This window comes from Lichenostomus cassidix, chromosome 1 (assembly GCF_008360975.1).
Source record: "Lichenostomus cassidix isolate B80296 chromosome 1, HeHo_3.0, whole genome shotgun sequence".
NCBI lineage: Eukaryota > Metazoa > Chordata > Aves > Passeriformes > Meliphagidae > Lichenostomus > Lichenostomus cassidix.
The window spans coordinates 89,350,680-89,376,907 of record NC_139479.1 but is presented as its reverse complement, the minus strand read 5'-3'; the positions used below and the strand labels follow the sequence as shown (position 1 = coordinate 89,376,907).

At 36.1% G+C, this 26,228-nt stretch overlaps 1 protein-coding gene and 1 long non-coding RNA gene across 17 annotated transcripts in view; one reads left to right on the top strand and one right to left on the bottom strand.

Annotated features, from left to right (window-relative positions):
• The window catches only part of STXBP5L (syntaxin binding protein 5L), a 184,078-nt gene that overhangs the window by 96,854 nt on the left and 60,996 nt on the right, over window positions 1–26,228 (top strand). For all 8 annotated transcript variants that reach the window (XM_085070131.1, XM_085070090.1, XM_085070122.1 and 5 more), the window contains exons 6-15: window positions 790–853; window positions 7,791–7,874; window positions 12,606–12,729; window positions 13,419–13,497; window positions 13,678–13,832; window positions 15,380–15,452; window positions 16,743–16,890; window positions 18,472–18,539; window positions 19,671–19,711; window positions 22,987–23,204. In XM_085070131.1, coding sequence (XP_084926257.1) covers window positions 790–853; window positions 7,791–7,874; window positions 12,606–12,729; window positions 13,419–13,497; window positions 13,678–13,832; window positions 15,380–15,452; window positions 16,743–16,890; window positions 18,472–18,539; window positions 19,671–19,711; window positions 22,987–23,204 — 1,054 coding nt within the window. The remainder of the gene's footprint in view (window positions 1–789; window positions 854–7,790; window positions 7,875–12,605; window positions 12,730–13,418; window positions 13,498–13,677; window positions 13,833–15,379; window positions 15,453–16,742; window positions 16,891–18,471; window positions 18,540–19,670; window positions 19,712–22,986; window positions 23,205–26,228) is intronic.
• On the bottom strand, window positions 5,777–26,193 carry LOC146445237 (uncharacterized). 9 transcript variants are annotated; one of them, XR_014854205.1, is made up of 8 exons: window positions 25,886–26,193; window positions 19,938–19,998; window positions 19,296–19,357; window positions 16,797–17,952; window positions 14,605–14,699; window positions 14,166–14,287; window positions 10,960–11,074; window positions 5,777–7,250 (listed from the first exon to the last, which is right to left on the bottom strand). It is a non-coding gene; the product is annotated as an uncharacterized LOC146445237 (long non-coding RNA). The 9 variants fall into 9 exon arrangements; XR_014854206.1 differs by lacking the exon at window positions 10,960–11,074 and having other exon boundaries at window positions 19,296–19,453; XR_014854204.1 differs by lacking the exon at window positions 10,960–11,074.

The window sequence follows — 26,228 nt, the reverse complement described above, 5'->3', positions numbered from 1 at the left end:
CTGTCCAGTCAGATTCCTATGATTTGCATTTGCTGTCAGGTGCTGGACTTCAGTAACTTCAGTACTGAGTTGCAGACTACACTGTTGGTACATGTTGCAAAAAGGGAGGGGAATGTCAAGAGTAGTAACTAATCTTTGTGTAGGCTTACAGAGACTCAGAGGATGGGTGTTGTGGCTGAGAAACCTCACTGAACATGCATAGTGGATGTAACTGTGTTAGTTGGTCTGAAGATGAGAAAAGGCTTTGCAGATCAAAGGCAAGATGCTCCATTTCTCAAACCCCACTGCAGTAATGCTAAGGAGCTTCCTACAGGGCAGTGTAGGTGAGAGTACTGAAACAATGTCTTCAGTGAGACTGGAACTTGGTGAGTCATGCCATCAGTATCTGAAATTAATCCAGTGAGGACTTTGTAAATCCCTGGCAATTTAGCCTTGAAATGGAACAGGTAAGGAGGGAGGGTCAGAAGGAGATGGAGCAGAGAATGGGAAAGGAAAAAAAGCCATAATAATGAGAGATGGAAAAGATTACTGTAATAGGAGGAATAGTGAGATAAAAAAAAAAATTAAAAAAAAGGATTCATTAAGAAAAGAGAATCTTTGCCTATAATGGCAAAAAGGAAATAGAGGAGAACATGAAAATATACCTGTAGCTTTACCTTCCCCTGCTGGGCTTTTTACAATTGGTCTTGAACTACTGGAGGTACATGTTAACACACCTAGAAATTGAGGTATCTAGCTCTTCATACAACAAAAAGCATTCACAGATTTTAATTTATTTTTGTCTTGCAGATCCACCAAGACTCACCCTGGCCCAGTTGTACATTTAAGTGACAGCCCAAGAGATGAGGGAAAAGTGAGTACAACCAATGGCATAAAATTTTGCAACACTTCATAGCCTTTATTTGCCTTGCTACTCTTTCTTTTACTTACTCACTAATTTTATAATCTGCTTTGTTTCTATCTTTGCAAGGTTGCTTTAACTATCATACAGTTTTTAAGAAAAATAGTTATCTTTGTACAAATTTAATGAGTAAACATTTGTGATACAGACAACATACTGTACTTTGAAACATACAGCCATCTGAATTGTTCCTGATTAAAAATGCTTGACTTTGTATAAGTAAGAATTGACTAAAAACTGCATCATGACTTCAGTACTCGGATAAACATCTCTTATAAGGGCGTTATAGTAAGTTTTCATAAGATAGCAAGTTATTTCTTATACAAGAATCATCATGATAATAATGCATGTTTGGAACTTGCTGTCGTTTGCTGTTCTCACCTCTGTTCACACAGAGCTGTCCACAAGTGGAAGCCAAACATAGAGCATTAGGTTTGTGACTGATACCAGCAGGAGACACAATCAGAGTTAGCTTTATTTGTATGGCAGCTTTTCAAAAATGAAATGTGGTTGACAGAACACTGGTTCTATCAGAGCTTTTTTATGATTGTGTTGTTACTGATTTTTGAGCATTTTGGCTATGTGGATAGGGTATTTCACTCTCTCATTGGTTTTGATAATTTTTAGTAATTGCATTTCTGTGTGTATTTATAAAGTACTGCATCTTACAAATGGTGTATGTATTTGACAGTGTGCCTCACGTAACAGCTGATGGTTGTTAGAAACTAGCAGCAGTTTGAATTTCTCTTACTGATATGGGGGATATTATGCTGAAAGTATGGGTGCCTAGAAAAGCACTGATTACTACCTCAGATTTTCATTTGCATCACTTGTCCTTGGTCTTGCCCATATTGCAAGGTGAAATATGTACAAATGGTGCACTTGGGAACTAACCCTCCAAGAACTTCAGTGGCATCTTTAAGCATTTCTGGAAGAATCACAACAAGTCAAGCAATTTAGAACTAGAAAATAAAGTAATTAAACATTGTGAAGTGTAGTGTTTTAGCTTCAAACAAGAAGCCATCAAAAATGCAATTTAATTATCTATGGCAAAATAGCTGGTGAGAATAAAGGTTTATTGATGAGGCATCATTCTTGTTTGCTGGCCACAACAGAAGCTGCTGATGACCTACCTAAAGCACACAGTGTAGGAAGAAAGGATACTAAAAGAAAAAATGGTCTTGTCAGTGAAGATTTTTTACAGGAATGCCGTGCACTGAGCAGAAAGAGAGAAGATGAAAGGAACCCAGGCAGGGGAGTTAAAAGAGAACTGGCTTGGTAATACAAATGCTTGTTGCTCAGAGGGCACATGGGAGACATCTGGGCACTGATGAAGTACTAGCATTCTGACAACAACAGCAAAATCAGACAGATGCCTGTGAAAAACAAACATTGAAAAATTGTGGCGAGAAAGAATAGAAAATGTAAGCTATAATGAAACCATCCCAGTGCAGCCCTTTATGTCATTGATAGGTTGAGAGTGGTGTAAAGAACAAATTGGTGCTAACAAAATACTTGCAGTTTTGCAGAATGTAGAATTGATAGTGTTTACAGGAAGGTATCAGCAAAAGGTACACAGACATGTAAGAGAAGTTCCAAGCATTAAACAAGGTAGCTCTAAATAAAAAAATTCAACAGTAGAGAAATAAGTAAAACTAAATTTTTCAACTAAGTGTGATTAAACTTTAGTTGAAAGAATGCAGAATAAACCAATCATTATTCAGAATGAAATTCAGAAAATTGAAAAAAGGCAGCTTTTGGGACTTTTGCTGTTCAACATGGTCATAAATACAATACAAATATTTACAATATTGTAAATATAAAATACAAATATTTACAATATTTACAATATTTGTAAATATACAAATATTTATGTATAGCTATATGTAAATAGCTATACATAAATAGTCTAGTAAGCAGTGATGTGGTCTGGTTTGCTGGTCTTCAGGAAGCTGAGAAGCTCAGCAGTAAAATGGAAGGTTAAATACCGTCTTCTGTAAGTATCCCATGTAAATTATGAGAGGTAGTATGTGTAGAGCAAAATATTTCTGACTTTACACATAAAACAATGGGTCTAAGCTGATGATTACTGTTTGGTATCAAGAGCTTTGAGTGATGATTGATAGTTCAGTGGTAATATCAGCTCAATGTTCAGTAGTGAACAATAAAGAAAATCAGAATTAGGCATTATCTGGGGAAGAACAGAGAACAAAACAAAGCTATTAAAGAAATGCATTATTGACCTGCTTGCTGAATACTGCATATAATACTTGTCCATCTGTTTCTAAAATGAACATAATGCAAAAAGAAATTCAGAGGGACAGGGTTTTCTGTATGAGAGACAACTTAGTGAGACAGGAAAATTCACTATGGAAAAGACCTGATTGTAATTCCAAATTTGAAAATCACATTTGATATTAAGAGGATGGAAACAGCTCATATTCTCTTTCAATAGAAAAACTAAAAAGATATCAAATGAAGCTAACAAGTCAGATTCCAAACAAGGCAATTAAGTACTTCTTTAAATGTGCAATGGGTAGAACCTGTATTTCCAAATGCTGTTGTGTGTGCTGAAAATGTATTGATCCCAAGGAAGACTAGAAAAGGTAACACAAAAGAAATCAATTTGAGGGTCACTGAAGAGGTTTGCTGAATTCTCCTAAAAGGTTCTTAAAGATGAGGTTAAACAGAGCCATGTTTAGTTGAGGAGCTGCCTATATTTGAATGAGAAAATTACTCAGACTGAGAGAATATGTGTTAAAAGTACTTACCCTCTTCCCATGTTGTTATTGGTGTTTGCTCTTGGCCATTCAGTACGAGATACTGTGTTAGGTAGACTTTTATTTAATTTAGCAGAGTTATTCTGGGATAAAAGAGATGTTTGAAGATAGTTCTGCATACTTTTCTTAGCTCCTTAGCTCCAAGTTAACCAAAGACCACCCAGAGGTACTGGTGGAAGAAGTCAGACTCACCACATCACTTCATGATAGGCAGCAGATGAAAGTGCTCTTTGCATATGTTTCAGGAATTAAATAGTAGGTACATATCATTACTCAAAATACAGATGTTTTTGTACTCTATGAGAGTACTACTCTACAAATACTTTGCAAGGGCCCAGTGGTATATCCTTCTCTGGGGTATCAGAAAATTGTTTACAAACCTGGGTCTGTTTTGCTGAAGAAGTAGTTCTCGTATGAACACTGACTGGCTGAGAGTCCTAAAACATAATCTGACCTTTCAAAATCTAGGACAATCATAAGATCTCTTTTTGAAGGCCAAGGAAGTTTGTGCACAGGCAGTATCTTCACCTTTTTCATTAAGATCCTTTTAATTACTAAAAGTTCCAGTTTATATTAGTGACTGGTGATTGAGTTCCTTGTGCCAAAAGAGTGAATGTAATTCCAGAAGACTTCTGCCATTCAAAACTTTTCCAGAGTGCCTTCCAGGCAAACTATGTAGGCAAGCTTTGGAGATGAGTCTCTTTTATGAATCTAACAAGCTGTGGCTGGAAGACAGACATCAAAGAGAATTTGGGCATATAATGTGTCACTGAAGAACAATTCGAGAACCTAGTGATTAAGTTCATGAAATATAACTGTCTACCAAATCAATTAATAAGTGTACATTAGGGACAGACTGAAGTGCACAGACATTTGTAAGTGGCAGATCTGTAGCAAACATGATTTTTCTTGCTGACAAAGGAAAAGGCATTAACTGCAGTGATCTGCAGTTTCCCAGCAAATGAAGGAAGCTTAATAGGAAAAGGTTTAATGTTCTTAACTATTAGCTGATGGGCTAAACTTCCTATCTTTGAGTCTGAGTTTGAGATCTAATAATACAGCAGGCTTGTTTGTTTGGGATTTTTTCTCCAGCTGTTTTGTGTTACCAGGACAAGGAAGGGACTTGCTGGCATGTATGAGGATGTAATTAGTTGATTGTAAAAAAGAAATTTCCCACCATCATCAAAAGCATTTAATGAAGAAAGATTTAAGTCAAAACATAGAGCAATTCCACTAGACAAGGAAGATCTTGCCAGGACTTCTTTCTCCAAATTCTGTCCAGTGTTCTACATTTTTTGTAACCTAATTAAGCATGAGTAATTAAACAAGGTGCCATGAAACACAAGCTGAAGAGAAATCTTTAGTGTCTTTTTCCATCCTGGACTCTTTACAGATATTGTTTGTCTGTGTTTTTCTCTCTAACTGCATTTATGGATGTTTTACTTTTTACCTCTATTACAGAAATAGAGCTTGTCTTATAGATCCCCAAGTGATCACTATGACTGAGAGGAGTGGGAATGTTTGAGTTTCCTATGGTTCAGACAGGTCAGAATCCAGAGCATCATAAATATCCTGGCAATGAGACTAATCCCATTTACCCAGCTGGAATTGTGACTTCAGTGCTGTCCCACAGTGTTAGTGGTAAAACAGCATGACTACTGTCTGAACAAGAAGAGAGATTTGTGGCTATGCAGCAAATCTCTTTGCCTTTCAATTTCATCACAACACTTTGTAACTTGCAATTCTGTAGTGCAGTTGTGCATTAAGCATTTCAGCAATAGATCAGGTGAAAGGCAGCCTCTGATAAAAGGTGTTTAACCTTTTAGTAATTACCTGGAGCATGGTATCTTTGCAAAAGAGAGGGATAAAAATCAAAAGACAAGCCTGCTTCCCCGAGGAGAAAGGCTTATTAAGAAACAGGGTCACATACTAAATGCTTTTCAATTCCTTCACTTTTCTGAATATGTTTGCACAAAAGCTGAGGTGAAAAGAATATTGGTAGATAGAAACTTAACTCCACTGGTTTGGTACCCAGCTGTAATGCACAGGTACAAGTGCTTGTTATGATGACAGTAAGGAGGTCACTCAGACTTCATAACCTATTAAAATACTATTTATTGGAGTTAATACAAACAGGATGGTGGGAACCCCAAGCTGTGCAGCATTGGATGAACCTCCAGCAAGGGCATGGCACTGTCCTCTGTGAAGAGGCTTGCCAGCTTTTTGGTCTTTGGAGATCCCAAAAGATTTTTTTTTAAAAAAGCCACATCCATTTCCACTGTCAAGCAAAAGGTTGTTCACATAGACCTACTGCCTCACATTAAGATAAAGACAAAGGGACAAAGGTGCTGTACTTGTCCTTACTAAGTGGGAACAGCCTATAGGGTCCTTTAGAATTAGCAGCTAAGTTTATCCTGTGGCCAAGGAATATGTGCAGCACAATGCAGGCCTGAAAGCCAAGTGCTGTGTGCAGCACAACACAGCACAGGCCTGCAGCTACTCAGGGTAACTGCTATGAGCATCACTAACTCCTGGATATACAAATGGCTTCCATTTAGGATCACTATCCTAACAGTAAAGGCAGCTGCAGTAACGTGTTCACTCTCTCAATGGCAGCCTATTATCCCAGAATACCATATGGCATCCTGACACAAGTGCTATCCAGTTAAGCTGCATGCTTTCTGACTCTGCCACAAAATCCCATATGGAGCAATCCAGTAAAGATTCTGGAATGCTAAATGCTAAAAAAAAAAAAGCCAAATATTCTGGAATTTCTCCAGGACAGTTTGAATTTTTCCAGGAGCATAATTCTTCAGGAGCATAATCAGTTGTTGTTAATATTCAGGTATTAAATATGTTAACTATAAATCATTACCAGATTAGCTAATAGATTCCAAATAAGGAATATTCTCCTGGCAATGAAAAGAATCATATCCGGTAGAACTGAGAGTATTCCAAGGCTGTTTTGTAGCAGTATTGATGTATCAGTTACACTTAACTTGGAAAGAAAGGGATGTTTTGTTTAGCAGCCCAGCCAAATTTCATTTTTAGGACTCATCCAAGCTAAAGCGAGTGATAGCAGAGATGCTGTTAAGGTTTCTCCAACTAAGAGATAATCTTGTCATTCCTCTGCACAAATTCTTTATATAGAAACTGTAAATTCTTGCCTGCATTCTGTGATATGCCCGTTTATAGATGATGAACAACTGCAATTATCATTGCCAGTTGTGTAAAATATTCTATTGAAGAAATGCAAGTCTGCCAGTTTAGCCATTTCCAGTCTTCATGTCCAGAACAGATTCTTAAGACAGATTCTATGGGATACAGCTTCCAGGACAACTAAATAGGACAGACATCATGTTGTCCATAAGATCTGAAATTAATTGTGTTCAAATGAAGAGTAACTCTGCAGTGCCAGATCAATATTTCACTTCTTTTCAATGAAGACAAGGAGAAATTATTGTGTTCATTCTTCTCTTTCCCCTGGGCATTGTTTTTCTTCTCTTTTATCTTTTCATGAATCTTTGCTGGTATTTCTCTCGTGTGCATGATGATATGACATCCTAGTTCTTGAAGAAGTAAAAATTGGCATATAAATTAGTTTGGTTTTAATCATTAGGAAAGCAAGCAATTTATTCTGTGCAGGAGGAGTTCTTCAGAATGTTTTAAAGCAATAGCAAGCTTAAATTAAAGGCATACAAGTAGCTGAATGACACTTTAATCTGGTGACTCTTTGGTTTGAATTTATTTAAGTGGTGTCTTCGGTGTCAAACTTTTTTCTCCAACAAGGGGCATGGAAAGTAAGAGCTGATAGGAACATGCTAAAAATCTTATTTTTGCAGGAGAAATGCGATTGTGAAGACTGTCCAGGCACATAATCTCGTGGGGAAAAAAAAAGGTGTATAAAGCCCTTTCTTTTTCCGTATCAGATCTTAAATTGTGCACGATGAGAAGTAATTTATACTGAAAGATAACTTGAAAGCCAGGTATTATGTGTAGGGCAAAATACTATCTTGCACATCACTTTGGTATTTCTTTTTATATTATTCAATATTTATATGTACCTTTTCAATCAGAAAATGTAATTGTGGTTTTTTTTCCTCCTCCAGCTGTTGATAGGCTATGAAAACGGAACTATTGTGTTCTGGGACTTACGATCTAAAAGAGCTGACCTGAGGGCTTATTATGATGAGGTAAGCAATTCCCATTAATTCAGGAAAGCCTTTATTCAGCAGTTTGCCATATGTCTTACCAAGCAGATGGATGTTTATCTAAAGGCATTGCTGGTTCTGGAAATACTGTTTGTGCTATGCTTTTGAGCAAATTACTGACAATAGAAATCAAAGTCTGAAATCTCTAGCTCTGATGCATTAGGCTCTCACAAGTGTGCTGTGACACAGAATGTCTTCCACTTGATTCTGACAAGTTCATCAACTTCTCTGTGGGCATCCTCAGTTGAACAGAGTCTAGCAATGAGCTGACCTAAGATATAGCTACAATAGGAATTATATAATAATCTTTACCAGGTATTTCTAGAACATTTGTTATAATGGAAGACAAATTACATTGTACAGCTGTTGATATTACTTAGTACTTCAAATCTGAATAAACGGTTTTCAAAATTACATTGTCATAGTTATCACACAATTGTCTCTTGTCATTAGTAAGCAGCTTGTATTAACCATAGATGCAGTTCCTGTGTCAATAATCAAGCTGCTTGAAAAATAGATATATTCCTAGTTATTATGATTTTAGCACTAGCCCTAAGGAAAATATTCTTTGTTCTGCCTGTCCTCTAAAGTTCACCATGGAGGAATGTGAATGCAACTACAGCTGAAGGCAGAAAGGGACATTTTCTTTAAAGTGATCCAGGCAGTAATTGGATTCCTGTAGGTCTTTCCTTCTTCATCTTGTCACCTTGCTATGTATAAGGAGTCTACACACATTTATTTCTCCTCCAAAAAGCAATCTGAATACATATGAATGCTGCACTCTTTCAGACCTGCTGTCAGAGACACATTAAAACTACTCTGAGCTTCAAGGTTAAGTTTCTGAGCATCAACATAGCAAACATTTTAAAGGACAGAGTTTGAACAGGCCAGCATGTAAGCCTCAAGACATACCCACTAAATTGTCTCTTGTGAAATTGTACCTGTTCTATTACCTAAGGCTGAGCAACTTTTTCCTTTCACAGGTCTCTTTGGGAAGGGTGGGGGTTGGAATGTCTGTTGACCCACTGTCCTCTCTTGCACTCAGAATGTGACTACATAAAGCAGGATCTTTATAATACTGGTTCCTCTTTTTCTTTTTCCTTTTCATTTTGAGACAGAATGGGTGGGTGTTGAAAATTTCTCATACAATTTAGTTGTTCCACATTTTTAAATACTGCTTGCAGGAACTTTTTTTGCCTTCTAATCAGTCCCACACTTTCCTCCTCAGTGGTTATTTGCTTTGTCATTACCCCACTTCATGCAATTTGTGCTGGCTTCTTATTTACTGAAATAGTTGCAAGATTCTTATTTTGTTTTTAAAAGGATTGTGTGAGTAGCTATTTTACTTTATTCCAGACATTCAGTCTCCATGTCCATAATGTTCCAGACCTGCTAGGATTCCCTAAGGGAGCCACTAAAAAGGGTTCCTTTTTAAATCCTGGGTTACATAGCTTCTGTGAGTCACAAATTATTAGTTTGGCATGTGCCACTTGGTATTTAGCAACAGCCCACATTGTGAAGCCTAAGCCTCATTTTATGGATTGGCTACCAAAGATCACAGTCCAGAAACCATTGTTCCTGGTCCCCTTCACTGTGCTACCTGCACTGATGTAAGGCCTCTGTCTTGACCAATCTCTCAGTATTGTTCAAGCAGTGAGCCAGAACAATACCAGCTGCAGGGTATCTGTGAAGTCTCAGATAAATCACTGTAAGTGTTCTGTATCTTCATTAAGTACCAAAGTGCTTCTTTGCATGAGTTCTGAATAAAATTAATTCACCCTCACTTTTCTTACTATCATTACAATTTTCATCTCAGTGGTGATATGAATGAGATATTGAGGCCCTTCCAATCAATGCTCCTACACAATGCCTCCTATAAAAGGCTTTCCTTCCAAGCCCTTTTATAATTTCCTTCAAAGTTTATTTCTATGAAATGGTATAAAAAGACAGCACATAAACAAGGCAGATCTTTCAAATGGTTTTCAAGTTGTTATTGATAGTTGGCAGACCCAAAAAGACAGCCATCTTCATGTCCAGGCTTTGGAAGTTTTTGTCAACCCACATTCAGAGCTGTCTGAAGCAGTCATGATTGTTCATTGGAACACAGCTCCATAATGAAGGTGCAGAGCTCCCAGAGAGCTTTGCCAAGTGATATCTCCCTACCTTTGGCTAGCACCATGCCACTGTGGAAGTATCAAACTGGATGTGGCCCTTGCTGTAATGGTCCTGCAGTACTATGAACACAAAGGAATTTTAGCATTCAAACTGTAGGATGAGACAAGCGTTGTTCTTGTTCAAAATATGGTTAAAAGTACTGAAGACCCTCAGTGGAGAAGGTTTGTGGTTGGGAAGGAACTGAAATGGTGTTAGGCATGCTTAATTTTGGTAAATGCTGAGTATGAGAGAAGATGGAATGTGTATGCAACCACCGTGGGTATTGCAGAAGGAGAAACCTACCCAATCTGGGGTGAGATGGTCTATGTGCATACACTGTGTGAACATGCACGAGACTCACCCACCATGATGAACTCCTGTTCTAAGCAAATAACTGCTCCTTTTTGGGTGTGGATGCTAAAGAAGTGGATCAGAATGCTAGACATATTTTAGCAGAGAGAAAATTCAGGACTTGTTTAGGACCATCTTTCAGAATCACTCAAGACTCACATCTGAGACCTCCAAAAGCATTCCTGTTTTTCTTGCCCATTTTGGTGCAAAGTCTAACGGGTCAGTTTGAGTTGCTGCTATGCCAGCTGCCTGTGACAGGATCATCCCACCTCAGCTCCACTCCACAGGAGGTTTATGCTGGCAGGTGGCACCTGGTGGCTGAGAAGCAGTTTAACAAGCAGCTCGGTACAGTTTTTAGCTAGTTACTAGCTCCTGCTCAGACAGAGTCAGTGACTGTAACCATGTGAAATGTTTCTAAGTGTGATAACACATCAAAACCAGATTCAAATTTGGCATGATAGCAAGCATGAATGAGCTCATGTCAGAATTAATTTGCATGAGGATAGACATGCCTTCAGTGTAAGTGAAGCAGGGCTCCCCACAGAACTAAGGTTCTTCCTACCTGAGGGCAACAGAATTGGACTGTGTGAAGCATCTTCCTGTGTTATCTTTTGTTACTTGAGTTATAGCTTGGTTTCTTCTGGTTATTTAAGAGGAGTTATGTACCAGCCCCCTCTCTGGAAGGTAGAAGTTTGAGTAATACCAATTATGTCACCAAAAAATAAATACCTGGATTTCAATTTTTTCGGCTTTGTCTCTTGAGTCCTTTTTGGCACAGTTATTTTACTAATGTGTTAGTCAAGCATTTGTACATGAGGCATGTCAAATTCCTGTTAAAACATCTGGATCATCTTAATGCAAAGACTCATTTGTGGTTCTGCCACTCTGTCCAGCCCAAGGAGATGAATAAAGCTTTGGTAAAGGGTCACAGCCCTTTTGTTGATTTCTTCTGATACTCTCTCCAGACCATGAGCTGTAACCAACCATAACAATCAATATAATTATTAAAAGAGGATAATCAATAGGGAGTTTTAAATAGTGACCAGGAGCACTTAAGCAAAATTGATATAAACAGCTGCAGTGCTGACTTATGAATACCCAGGCATGATTTTAAGTCATTTTTTAAATGATTTTTTTATTTAAAAAGCAAAGATTTAAGTCATTACTCAGGTAAATGGCTACATGCAATTGTAAGTGCATGCAACACCTTGGCATTTCCTGGGTTGAAAAAAATTGGAAATTTATAAAGCTACATTCAAAAATAGATCTCTTTTATTTACATTTGCATAAAATTATATTGTGTTTTTTGCTTTTTAGCAATGAAGGGGTAAGGATTCAAGGGAGAATTCTGTGAGTTTGTGCTTCTGAGGGGAGTGTGTGAGAAGCTGAGAAACTGAGAACATCATCTACAATTAATGTTTTGTCAGAAAATGCCATTTGTTAATTTCCGGCACATGCCAGTGAAATTGAAGGACTTACACCATTATCCTTTCAGCTGGTTTGATGTAACTATGGATATTTTCAGTCAGTTCCACTAATTAGACACAAAATACTATGAATGGTCTATGCAATATTCATCATGTGGTACTTGTAGTGTGTGCTTAGGAGTGCAATATTCCTCTTCTCTGATGCACTATCCATTCCAAAACTATCTTACATCATTGCTTTGGTAATTTTCTATATCAGTGAAACAGTCCTGGATTCTTTAGTGTTTTGGTTTTGACATTAAACATCCCAGATTTCTGTGAACTTGCTCTGCAACTGAAGTATGTGACAGTGTGTGTGGAAATTATCCAAGAACAGTGTATTACATGCTCTGGGGAAGACTATACATGTTGTATGTTACCTGGAAAGATTTTTACACACCTGTTAATTTTCCAGATTAAGTATTTCTAAGGAGAGCTGTCAGACATATTACCAACTGCATTGTATGTTTTTGTTCTTATACTTTTGCCTTAATACCCTTTTCCTTCAATTTTGGCCTGATTCAGTACAGGCCTTCTTACATTATTGTTATGTTAGCCTTTATGATGGAATGTGGATTATAGCCATTGGTTGCTGAAAAGTGATGGTAATGGACTTAGACAAACAAGAACCATTCAGCTGTTGATATACTTTTCGAATAATATAATCTGAAGTCATACATAAAAATATCATTAGTGTAAACACTGTATTCCGTTCCAGTCTCATGTTCTTTCATTTCTGTAGGCTATTCATTCTGTTGCTTGGCATCATGAAGGGAAACAGTTCATGTGTAGTCACTCTGATGGCAGCTTGACCCTATGGAATCTGAAGAGCCCTAACAGACCATTCCAGACCACAATTCCACATGGTAATTCTGATAGTTGAAATGTGTAACTAAGAAGCGACGCAGTGTTCTCAATGCTGTTTGCTAATATTTATGCCTGTTTCATTTTTCATTGTAGCCCAGATGTTTCTTTTTGCATAAATATTTTGATCTGCAAAGTAGCTGCAAATTATTGTAAAAATCAGTAACTTAGATGAAACTTCTTATTTTAATTGGTGTCATAAATACCTCTTTCTGATTATTATTACTCAAATGTCTTTTTTTGAGTTGTATGCTTCATTTAGTTTTATCACTCAACTAGTTACACTCCAAAGGATGTAATATTTTGTCAACAATAGGAATTAAGTCAGTCTAAGGATGGCTTAGGAAAAAAATTAAGCTGTTTATGGTCATTATGTGTTCAGAAAAAAGGCATGTAATTAGTCTAATTCATTCATCCTTAGTTAAGTGTCATACTCAGAACTCTGCATGGTTTGTCTTTGAAGAATGGTCTATGGTCCGTTAGATGTATGTGGCAGTAAAACACATGATCAATGTGATTAATTTAGAGAAATGTGTATTTTATGGAAATAGAAGCTAATACTCCTTATCTTGTGGCTTTGAAGTTCCTTTTTTTTTGTTGCGTGTACAGTAATTTCAATGTATATGTTTTAGTTGGATGGTTCTATTTTCATGATGTTTTAATAGAGTTTTCATGTTCTTTCTTTCCTTAGGAAAAGTTCAGAGAGATGGAAAAAAACCTGAATCTTGTAAACCAATTCTTAAAGTAGAATACAAGACCTGTAAAAACAGGTTTGTTTTTAATTCTGTAATTAACTCAGTATTACATCCCTGAGTTTAAGTCCTTTTAGAATCCTTTCCTGCTTTCTTTTTACAAAACTATTTCTTATGATTTGAAGATACTAAATCTATAATGTAAACTTGTATGTACTATGTAGACTTACAGTTATTATGTTGGGTTTTTTAATACAGTGAACCATTCGTGATATTTTCTGGTGGATTGTCCTATGATAAGCCTTGTCGAAGACCAAGTTTAACAATCATGCATGGGAAAGCAATTACAGTTCTTGAAATGGATCATCCTATAGTTGATTTTTTAACTCTTTGTGAAACCCCATATCCAAATGGTGAGTTTAATGAGAAAAAATACAATTATGGAAAATATAAACGAAGTGATCTTTCCTCATACATTAATCCCATTCCAGGGACTTCCATCCTCATATTTGTCTTCATCTCAAGAAAACTACATAACTGAAAGTACCTGAATCTTGTTTGCATTCTCAATGTAGGAAGCAAGTAGTGAGTAGACAATAAGGCATGCATAAATCTCTACTTACAGGACTGAAACACATGGGCTAGTGTGAGAAAATACTGTTACTAATCAAAGATAGATGCTTATATTTCTGAAATTTTTCATCATTTACAGCTTGCTAAATTATTAAAATTAAACTATCACTTACCTACAAAAAAGTTCTTCTGCTTCATTGTGAAATGAACTGTTAAAAATGTTTGCTGTATATTGTGGGGCTGCCAAGTTCTGAAATATGTTGCCAGAAAGTTCCAAAAAGTAAATTAAGAAAAGCTGTAAGTCAAAAAGGAACTGAGTATAGCATTTCAAATCCTCAAAGTGAAAAGTAAATTAAAACTTGCATACATAGCTAAATTTAATACATATTAAAAACACCTAGTAAACATAAAGTGTATATGTGTTTTGATGTCATGCAAAAATGTAATTTTCTGTAATTAGAGTTGGTTTGGGCTGTCATTTAATTGTGTCAGATACTTCCCAGTACTAAGGTTTTGTTGCACCTTCCCCTGCTCACAGACTGGTATTTAAACATTGTGGTTTAACCCATGTTATTCATAGCCTTGTATAAAAACAAGCAACAAATAATGTACATTCATAGCAGGACTGAAAGGAATCAGTTGCTCTCATTTACTCATCTTTTTGGCACCACCCATTCTGAGTTTGCACATGCTGGAACAATTTGCTGCTGTTGAAAAGAGAATCATTATTCACATTTATATTTTTTTAATAAAATTTATCCTGTGTAAACTAATACATTCTATGCATCCAGGGAAGCATTTCCTTGTCATTTTGATTCTTTAGTTTTGCTAAATCAAAAGAGAATTGCATAAAAAGCCAAACTATATTATCAACTAAAGAATGTGAAGGAGGAAGGGGCATGTTAGTACCTGAATTGAACACAGCAGAACTTACAGGATTCCTTGGGAATATTCCCCTTGAATCACCTCAAAATTGTGTATCATGAAGTGTCCTGCACAATGTGCTTCTGAAGAGCAGTTATACACAGTAGAAGTATTACTTCCAGACAGCAAAAATACTTTTTCTGTATAATAATTGTATTCAATATGCAATGATACACACAACTTATTCATATCCTATTTCTTTACTTTCCACATAGCCTCATGCTGGCAGGCTAGAATACTCAATTTTTCTTCTGCTTTGTATGTTTGTCAATAGTACTATCCAAAAGTAATTTCTTACTTCCTCTCTGGCCCTCATTTTCAGCTATGTCTGGTTTGTGCATATGTTTATCCCTCAACGCTTCTAATATACTGTGAAAGTTTAAAGAACATATATATGAGTTGCTTGTTTAAAATGACTAATAGGAGAACTCCATGTCTTTTATACTTGATTGCTTGCTTACAGAATTTCAAGAACCCTATGCTGTAGTTGTGCTTTTGGAAAAAGATCTCATTGTTGTTGACCTGACACAAAGCAAGTAAGTATAAAGTTTTATATGAAGCTATTTGTGTATTTAACTGTCCAGTAAATGATTACAAAATTCCAAATGTTATAATGAAGTATCATTTTACTCTCCAAAATAATTCACTCTTGGAAATAAATCCCTCTACATATTTAATTCCACTTTAAGAGCTAAATTCATCCAATGAACAGGAATTTATGATAATACTTGTTCTTAAACTTTGAAATAAATCTAATTCTGCAGTCCCTTCAGCACAGCCCTCAAACATTCATTCAACACCAAATTTAAAAAATACTTGAACACATAGTGAATTATGACATTTTTTGGAAATAAGATTCAACAGCAACTTTTATACATATCTAGCTTCAGTATCTTAATAAATAATGGCATTGTTTTATATGGATCTACAGAATTACTTCATGATCCAGTTGCTGGTTTAAATGACAAATAGTTCTTTCCTATCAGAATCAATGTTCCTATCAAAGAGGAACTATACATCACGTAAAGCATAATCCAATTCTTATTTATTTTGTTCTGCCTCCAACACTACCAGTAATGTACATCCACATTCACACTGGTATAACTAGGAGCAGATTTTGCTGGCAATGTATTGAAAAATGTTAAGTGAATCATATTCAGATCTCACTTTAGAGAATAATTCAGATCATCTCAGCAGTGTAAAATGGACATAAACTGAAATCAGCACCAAATTTCTGTATTTTTCAATTGTGAGTAACATGGTGTAATGTGCCAAAAGTGAGGTTTTCTTCCTTATCAGGCTGATCAAACTGATGGAAGTGAGAAATAAACTGAGATATATTCATGTGTTATTGCTAGTTTTCATTGTAGAATCTGTAGTTTACCAACCCAGTAAGCTAAGATGCTGAATATAAAACCCACAGTTATAAAAGTAGTTTGTAGCTTAAAGTATAGATCATATCCATGAAACCTCTGGAAAATGTGTCACTTCTGTATAAATAATATTTTGAGATGTTGGAAAAAATTAGTTCTTAATCCTCAATCACACAGGTAGCCCTATTAGCCTTAGGGACTATTCACATGAATGGGTATTTATGTAAAAAGAGGATTCTTGTCAAAGCAGTGGAATTTTTATGTCTTTATTTGGGTAACTAGATGTTATTATTTATGCTAAAAACAATACATAACTTTGAATAAATAAGGGGAAATATATTTAATTAGTGGTGATTTTACTTTGATTCTGTTATGCACTTTAGTATAAGAATATGTTTTTTTCTATGGTTCAGTGTGTCACAGTGCTTCTAATAAATTGTCTTCCTTAACTAGTTTTCCAATCTTTGAAAATCCATATCCTATTGACATTCATGAGTCACCTGTTACCTGCACAGAATATTTTGCGGACTGTCCTCCAGATTTGATCCCTGTGCTCTATTCTGTAGGAGCAAAACATAAAAAGCAAGGATACAGCAATAAGGTAAACAAAACCAATATTCTTTTTTTAAGCAAAGGAAGTAGATGTGTAAGCTATGTTTTTGTAACATCTTACCAAATTATTCTTGTTTTACTCCTTTAATAATCACTTTAAGGTTAGTCCAACCAGCAGCTTAGCAGCCCAAAATACAGGCTGGTATTCATCGTTCAGAAACACCACCACTTAAGCAGAGCCATTAATTACTATTATATAGGACTTAATCATTAAGATGCTGGAGTTATTCCAGATCAGATTGAGTTAAAGGAGAGCCGTCAGTGTACAATTCAAATTTGTATGGATAGGTTATCTCTATCAAAGAATAAAGTGAAAGCCTTACAACTGAAAGAATTAAGCAGAAGAATTTCAATGAGAGTTGACAGCATGTCTGTGAGATTTGTTATTAAATAGGGATACTAATAATTATTTTACTGAGCTACCGAAGTCTTACCATAATGCTTTAGATATAGGAAAGCTGCGGAAAGTAAAAGAAGAAATGCAATTTATTTATAAATTTCAAGCATTAAACTTGTTAATGCTTTTGCTAGAACTAATACATTTTAATAAATAATGTATAAAAATGTACTTGGTAAACAAGGCAGACATCATCAGTTTTCTATTCAAATCAGCAGAAGTATTCTTCTTGGAGCTGCCTTGTTTTCCATTAACTCAGAAATGGAGCCCTCTTTACTTCTTTTGCATGTTGGTTTGGAAAAACACTTCAGAAAATACTTTATTTCTCTTATTTGAATCTACCCTTACGTCATACACTTTGCAACACCTACCTGTATTCACTGCATCCTCTCTTGTCCCCTTGCTTTTTTTATTCACACACAAACATACACCCTGAAGGCAGGTGGTCACTCATATGCCAGACACACATTTCTGTACTCACAAGCATCCACTCCATGTATCCACATGAACAGTTTGTGCTCCCAGTTTTTCTCCACCCACTCATACTCTGCATACATCCTGACCCACTCTGCATGTATGTCACCTTCCACATCCTGTGTCCTGTGTCCATACATGTCAGGCTTTAGGCATAGGGCAGCGTTCTGCTCAACTAGCCTAGACCAAGAGAATAGGAGTCTTGCCATTAGTAAACAAAAAGCAAGGAAGAGATGATGATCTCATATATTCTGTAAAAGGTGCATTCTCTTATCTCATGGCATCATGTTCTGGTACTTGTTTCTGGGCCAGCTTCTTCAGGGGTCTCTGCATTCAAAATAAATTCTTGTTCTATTCAGTGTTCTATAGAAACTCGGGGAGACAAACCATCTCAAAAGACCAGCAGAATTGTTTATTACTCTTCCCTCTCGTTCTTGTTGTAGATTTTTGAATGTTAGCTCTGCAGAAATATTTTAAAAGCATAAACATTAGTTGATAATAGAAAAGTGTTATTAAGTTTCCAAAGCCTGAATTGATGACACAAAAATGTTAATAAACTGTAAAGGCCTTGAATTATACATATTTTTGTTCTTTTACAAGTTATATTGCTTTTTGGGGAAGATGTTGTCTATTCCTGAATTCAAAAATTAACCAAGTTCATCAGAATAAGCTGTGATCTCTGTACTCTTGTTTGTTTAGGAGTGGCCTATCAGTGGTGGAGCATGGAACCTGGGAGCTCAGACATATCCTGAAATCATTATTACAGGGTGAGAATGAAACTGGGGATTGGTACTTTTAAAGTATTTGTGTCTACTTTTGATTGTGGGTTAGCTATAGATAAGAGTTGAGACTTCACAGCATATGCATTTCCTGGCTCTTCATTTGAATAGTGTCACCACAGAAATTCTCTTCTGCCACAGAAAGTAGAACTTAGTAGCCAGGGATGAGCTACCATTAAGAATTGCCATTTGAGGCCCCAGTGTTAGACAGCAATATGTGTGAAGGTGTGGTCTTTGGAAAGAAAAATCTACTGCAAGAGAATGTATGTTTGAGAGAATAGCTTCAGAAAGGAAAGCAGATGTTCTGTAGCTGTTGTCCCTTGGCCTTTTGGAGACAGTCTGGAAATTCATTTTAATACCCAGCATTAGTGAGGGTGTTGGTGCACTGGGATGAGTATCACCTTGTGAGGGGAGAAACAGAGCAAAAAGGCATAGAAGGGCTCAGGATGCAGTAGGTGTCTCTATTTGCACGAGACCTTACCTGAATAGCTAAGATGCATACTGTGTTTCCCTCTGGCCTCAGTCATGCTGATGATAGCAATATACTTAAAGAATTGTTACTGTCAATGATACTAAACACTTCTTTTTAAAAATAAGGTTATGATGTGTGCAATAGTATGTATGAGAAGGTGATAAAGGAATCATTCTCATTGTAAACAGAAGTGTCTTTCTCCAGTTTTACTTCAGGGATTTTATGTTAATGAAAAGTACACAGTTGAAAAGTATCAAGCAAAATGAAGTTACATTCTCTCCTTTCAAAGTTCACTCTATGTGGCATTTTTATGCATAGCCTTGATGCTGGTTCACTGCAAAGCCAAAAGTACTGTAACGTAAACTCTTAATTAGTATGGGAAGTAATTTCTTCTTGTTGCAATCTTAAAATTCATTGGGGGTTTAGTTGTCTGCAGGAAATGCATGAAAAATATTTTATTTACAAATCAAACTAAAAATATTTTCTTGAAGTTAGTATGGATATCTTTAATATATTGTCAGCAAGTTACAGAGAGTTACATGAGCAAAATTAATTTTTTCTGCTATTATTTATTAATTACTGAAAGTAGATGATGTTTTAGAATTGCATCTTGTTTTAACACATTTAATTTTTATATTTTTTTTAAGCCATGCAGATGGATCAGTAAAATTTTGGGATGCTTCTGCCAGTAAGTTTCTAAACTTCACTTTTATATAATGCTGACAAATCACACAAATACACATTTATATATAAAACATGATGTTTAACAGGTTGAGTAGTAATACCTAGGCTGATATAACTGGGAAAAGGGGGTAAAATTAAGAAAATGTTTATTAAGTTAAGGGAAAAAATGCTGCTAATGAGATATATTAATCAGAAAAAAGTGAGAAGTAATAACTCAAGACCCAACATACCAAAACCTATGAAGGATGAAGTGTTGGTAAAAAATCCCTGGGGCACATTCCTCTTGTGTGTCTAGAAGAGAGGGCTTCATTAGATCTAACATTCAGTTCCAGCTGTCATGTCATTTCTATACTGAGTACAACAAACTCTTCTTTATAGCTACATAAAAATAAAATATTAAAATATATTCATACATTTCAGTACATGGTTAATCAATACATGGTGAGGGTGCAAAAGACCTAAATCTTTTCTTGTCCAGTCTCAAATGCCAGTAAATGATTGGGAAGCATTTCCATTCATCCTAGGAGGAAAAAGCTTCAGAAAATACTTGTTTCATACAATCTAGTTAGAACTATACATATCAGCATTTTCCCCTGCAGAAAACACATACAATATTCACTAGTGAAATATACTTATTAAAAATACATGTACATTTTAATTGAAATTTAAAATACTTTTTGTCAAATAATGTACCTGTGCTTCACTGAAGTTCCTGTAGAGTTGTACTCTTGTCTCTTTGGTAGTACAGGGATGTCTGGGTAATACCTCTCTTTTGTAAGGTATCAGCCTCTTAGAGAAAAGTGAGTGTGAAAGAAAATTCTGGATGAAATCTTAGACGTAGAGAGATTTAATATGATCCTAATAACCAGTTTGCAATGAGTGCCAGGATCATGGAGTATGGGATACTTAAACTACCTGCTAGTTTCATACGGTGCCACAGAATTGAAGTGATTAATACTGCTACCATTTCCAGCCAAACATGGGGAATGTTGACAAGTTTTTAATGTCCGCTAAATCTGGTTACTTCATCAGGTACTTCCCTTTTTGCCTAATACCAAATATTTTCACTCAGCATGGACAAGGAGAAAATGAGGATTTCCAAAGCCTCATTTCACAAAGGTATTTTAAATAGGCACAGCAACTGAACATGGTAGTGAGCTGGTTTTTTATAATGTAATTAGTCTGTTTGGAAATGGTGGAGAAACAGACACATGCTGCTCAAGAGTTTACATCTTTCAGTGTCAAGTTATGGTGAACACCAAAGAAACCCATAATCAAATGAGGTCAATGGTTTATCTGAAAAAATTAAGTTTGTGAGAATTTTAATATGAACAAAACTAGGATAATTAGTTATATTTAGGGAATTAGAGTGAGACATGAGACCTTGTCTTGTGAATATTTAATGAAATATTAAAAAACATGCTTATGTTTTTAACAAGAACGTGCAAATACAGGCGCTAAAGTTAGGGTGAAACCATACAGACTGTTGGTTGGTAAGACCCCAAGGCATTTTGTGTATATACTGCACAGGAAGCAGTGTGCAAGTTATTCCTTCTATAACTCTGGCAGAAATGGAGAAATAAAAAAACCTCTCATAGGGAATATAAGCATAAGGCCCTAATCATTATGGACACATGCTGCAATAGGAATTTTTCATGACAATAAAAGCTTAGATTATCATGAATATTCACAATTTCTTCAACAGTGATGGTATTTTCAGTATATCTCTGTTCTCTAGCAGGTCCCAGTCCTGCTTTTCAGGGCAGGTACTGTGTTACTCACGCTGTACTTGGTAGTTTTGATTTACAAGGTTTTGGTTATTACAAAGTTTTATTATTTATATGATTTGCAAGGTGTTAACCTTTTTAATGGAGTTCAAAGGTCATTTGAGATTTCCTAGAAAACATGGTATCCTACTGGTATTTGAAGGCATATTTTGCTTTTAGCCATTTCAATTGTGTGATTTCATATTTGAAAGCACAGATATGTGAGTGACAGGAAATTGCTAAGCTACTGGAGCTGTTTTCTGAATGTATTTGTATTCAAAAGGCATTGCTGTTTCTTATTTGTCCGTGTGCAGATGGTACCTAGTAATTCAGAGAAGCATAGAGAATCTTGTCTTGTATTCTGCCCTATGATTCTATAATTCTTCCAGTCCTAGTGTGCATGGACCCATGATGCCTGATTTGAAGTGCCACTCTAAATTTGCCACTGGGAATAAGGGCAACATAAATCCTCTTTTATTGCCACTGAGGGCAGGAAGTATTATGTATTTATTACAGAAGCACTTGGTGTAATTTGTGAAAATTTGGAAGTGCTTATGTGCTAAAACTTGTTAAAATATTAAAAATTGTATATGCTAAACCTCCTGGAATATAACTGCACTGCCAGACAAAAATGTATTTTTGCTGTGTTCGTCATCTGGTTACATAACTAAAACACTGTCCTTTCATCTTCCTGTTGCTCCTGTTACACAAGCTGGTCAGGCTGAGCTGCCACAATTACAGTAACATAGGCAACAGCTTTGCTTTTGTGCATATGCAAACCTTTAAAGGTGCTGGGTCTGACTGACTTTTTCTGACCTTATGCAGTTGCTCATTAATGCCACTGATAAACTAATGTAGAAGTAGTAAAAACAGGGATGAATGTAAAACATAATGGATGAATTGTCACCCCTCCTGTACCTCTGAAATTTGCTGCAGTGGAGTTCTAATCTTGACAAAAGCTTCTGGATATTAGGATTTTACATCCAGGTATAAGTACAGATCTACTTATTAGTCAGGAAATTCAAAATGTTTTTGAACTCCTGTTATTTCAGAAGGACTTTGTGTTGACCAGGCCAGCAGAATGCTTTCCTAATGTTTCCTCTTGATTTGCCATACAGTCTTTACATTCTATCAAGACAATAACCTCAGACAGATGAAATTTTAGTTTCACTTTGGGAAAATTTAGTTTCTCTTTAGGAAAGTGTTGGTATTATCAGAGCCTCTGTATAACACTAAGCCTAATATGGACACAATGATTTACACCTTTGCCATCCTGCCCCAAAAAGTACTAAGAAGTATTTCACAGACTTAATATTTTTGGGGAATATTAAATACATGTCCTACCATTAATGTGTACCAGAATAGTATCTGTATTGTATAATACACATCTTCTCCCCTTAGGTTTTCCTAAGAATTCCTTGTTATGCCACAACTGAGAAAAAAGTGGGAACTGAGCAATTTTATAACTGATTTGCTTCATGTTAGTATTTTTATATGTTTTAATATATTCCAGTTACTCTACAGATGTTGTACAAATTAAAAACATCAAAGGTCTTTGAAAAACAGAAAGCAGGAGAAGGAAAAGCAACAGCTGAGATTGTGGAAGAAGATCCTTTTGCTGTTCAGATGATGTACTGGTGTCCTGAAAGCCGAATTTTCTGTGTGGCAGGAGTTTCTGCATATGTGATTGTTTACAAGTTCAGCAAACATGAAGTAAATACTGAAATTGCAGTAAGTACTTATTTCGCTCTCTTATAAGAGAACATAATTTCTAAATCAAATTGCCTTGCTTCATCTGTGCTCAAGTACTTAAAATAACAAGAGTATAAATACAGGTTTAGGGACATTCCATTTTAAACCTTTCCAAGGGAAATCTTGATCCTACTTAAGTTACTGACAGAAGATCTGAGGGTTTGGGAACCTACTCTTCACTTTCTTTTTGCATTAGTAGTAACATACAGTGCAGCTTTCTGAACATAGTTTGCTTTTAAGACTTTATGGTAATCTCAGTTGTATTTACCCAGTCTGAAATTACTGTCTGCTGTATGTCTTTATCAGCTAATATACATTGTGTACATGCATAATGATATTTTTAACTCAAGTATTTAATCTCTTTAATTTCCATTCACAGTGTTTGTAGCAAAAGAAGATTGAAAATTATCAGTGGGTTTAACAAAGTAAAAAGAGATTATTTTTTTCTGGCTCATGCTGACTTTGTTTCCCTAAAAATGGAAACTATATGAAATGCCAGATTATTTGGCACCTTCCCTGATTATAGTTCTTTTCCTTTTCGCACTATTTTAATGTACTTTAGAAAGTTCTACTGTGGCAAAAACCTGTGTCATTTTTGGCCTGTAGCCATGTGCCATTCTGTATGGAAATTCATTACCTGTAGCTCTTGTGTTGTTTTCCACTCATTTCCACACACCCCCCTCCCCCCAGGCAATTATTAAGCTGCCTGAATGTATCATGTCAGGAAAGTTTTAAAACTAATGAACAGTAATTTCACGTTACTGACCAGATCCTGTATAATGCTGCTAAAATTACTCCATTTCAGTATTCTTACATTGTTCCACAGCAAGTGCACCATATCTTTTATTATCTATAATTTAATGTCTTTTTTCCCTGTCCTTCATTTTTCTGGCTGAATTGCTTCATTACTGGTATTTTCTAAAATGTTATAATATATGCAATTTAACAGTTTCTCAGATTTCATTTGTAATTAATAAGCATTTTCCTCTGAATATTAAATTATGCAATCTTGGTGGCTTAGTCACAGAATTCCCTTGGGTTTTGCATCTCTAAAATGGGGCTTCTCTCTTGTTTCTGCATTTTTGCTGCTCGCATTCAAGTCTTCACTCTTAAATGATGGGGTTATTTTAATCAAAAGTATGGAATTCTTCATTGGAATCTGCACCTGACTTTAGGCTGTGTGTCTTTGTCTGTATTGAGACTGAGCTGACTAGTCTCAGGATTTCTTTGCTGCCTGAGGTACAAAGCACTTTGCAGCCTCCCTTCCTTATTAGCCAGACTGAACTTACCTTGAGTACAATATACAACTATCAGCATTTTAAGGCCCCCACATTGGTTTGACTGCCCTGATGTCAGTGTTGTAAAGTTGTTGCTGAGGTAAATAGGAAGCAGACAGGGTACTCAAAGGTTTCTCCATGTAATAGGGAAGTCTGCAGCTGGACATGCCTTTGAGGCATAGGCTGTGCCTGCAATTTCCTAAATAGAAGAATTGTTTGCATCATTTCAGATCAGATTCTGGAGGCAAGGAGTACACATGAGACAAATTCTGCTTCATATCCAACCTTGGAGTCATCACCATGCAGTTATATAAAAAGCATTTGCTGCTGGTTTTTTGTTTTCTCATCTGAATCCACTCCATCCTGTCTCAAAAGGATCTATTAATTAAACATGATCACTTTCTCAGTGAGCAGTCTTTCCTCAGTGAAGCTCCTCTTCAGAGCTCTTGAGAAGAACCATAGGAAAAAGGTTTACACTCATTTGAATGTGGAAAGGGGAATCAATGAGCCTAGTGATGAGATCCTACAAAAATATCTTTACTCTGTGTCAAAATAAATCAGTTTAATATTTATGTCACCCTCCTGAAGTCCAGTCAAAGCAGGAACAAAAAAATAAGAAAAATTTCACTGTCATGTTGTAAGCCTGAATTTTTCCTTCTCTCTTCAAATGCACAGTAGCTAGAACTTAACAAAATTAATTTTAGTAGAAAAAGGAATACACACAGAAAAATATTCAAAGTAGCATGATGCACTTCTAACATGGTAAGCAGAAGAGCACACTCTTCAGCCGTTACTCCAGTCCTGAATAAAGATTAAACCGCATTATAAATTGTTTCAGTCGGCTGCAATTACTTCCAGATTAGATTTTCCTGAACTCAATATTTCACTCATTAGTCTTGGAAGGCAAATGTTGTCTGTAGGTTTCTTTAACTGATTCAGGCAAAATATATCCATGGATTTTGCAACGAGAAAACAAAAGTGAAATTTTGAGAAAGGACTCTTTCTCCTGGTTGAACAGAATGACATTTTTTTCTGAAATCTTATGTATTTTCTGAAATCTTATATAACACAATGGTTGAGAAACAGGTGACCCTTCAGTACTACTCACCTTTATCTCCCAATTCTCGTAAAACTTAGGTATTTTGTTCGTCTTCATTATGATACAGATTATGTCCCAGTGAAGGATCACTAAGATGGAGCTTGCAGTGTCTACCTCTGCAATTGCTTCTGTTCCTTCCAAGGTAGCAGCACTGAAATTCCTGTTCAGCTAGTCATCCCCAGACCTTGTCCTTTGAGGAGTGTACCTTGGTTTTTATTCTTTTTGAAATGGGGATCTCCTTGCACAGCTCATGAGGTAGAAAGAGTTGCTCAGTATTTACTTACCTAGATTTGAACTTTCTGTCCAGTTTCCCCTGTGTTTTGAAGTCCTTCAGTTAGTATTTCCTGAATTACTGGAAAGAATTGTAGGGTAGTTTGGCCTGATTGGTTTCCTTTTCCCTTTCTAGGGAGGCCAAAAGGAAAGCAGAATGTAACTGGTTTGAATACTACTTTCTAGAATCTGCCAAACACATGCCATTCTAAGGAATACAGAGCTGTCTGTGCTGTTATCTCTCTTTTCCTGGCCCCCACTAATGGATATATGAAGCTCATGTATCAGTACTATTCACACTGTCAGCCTTATCCATCCTGGAGAAAACTTGTCTGGCAGGGACTCTGTTGCACTAGT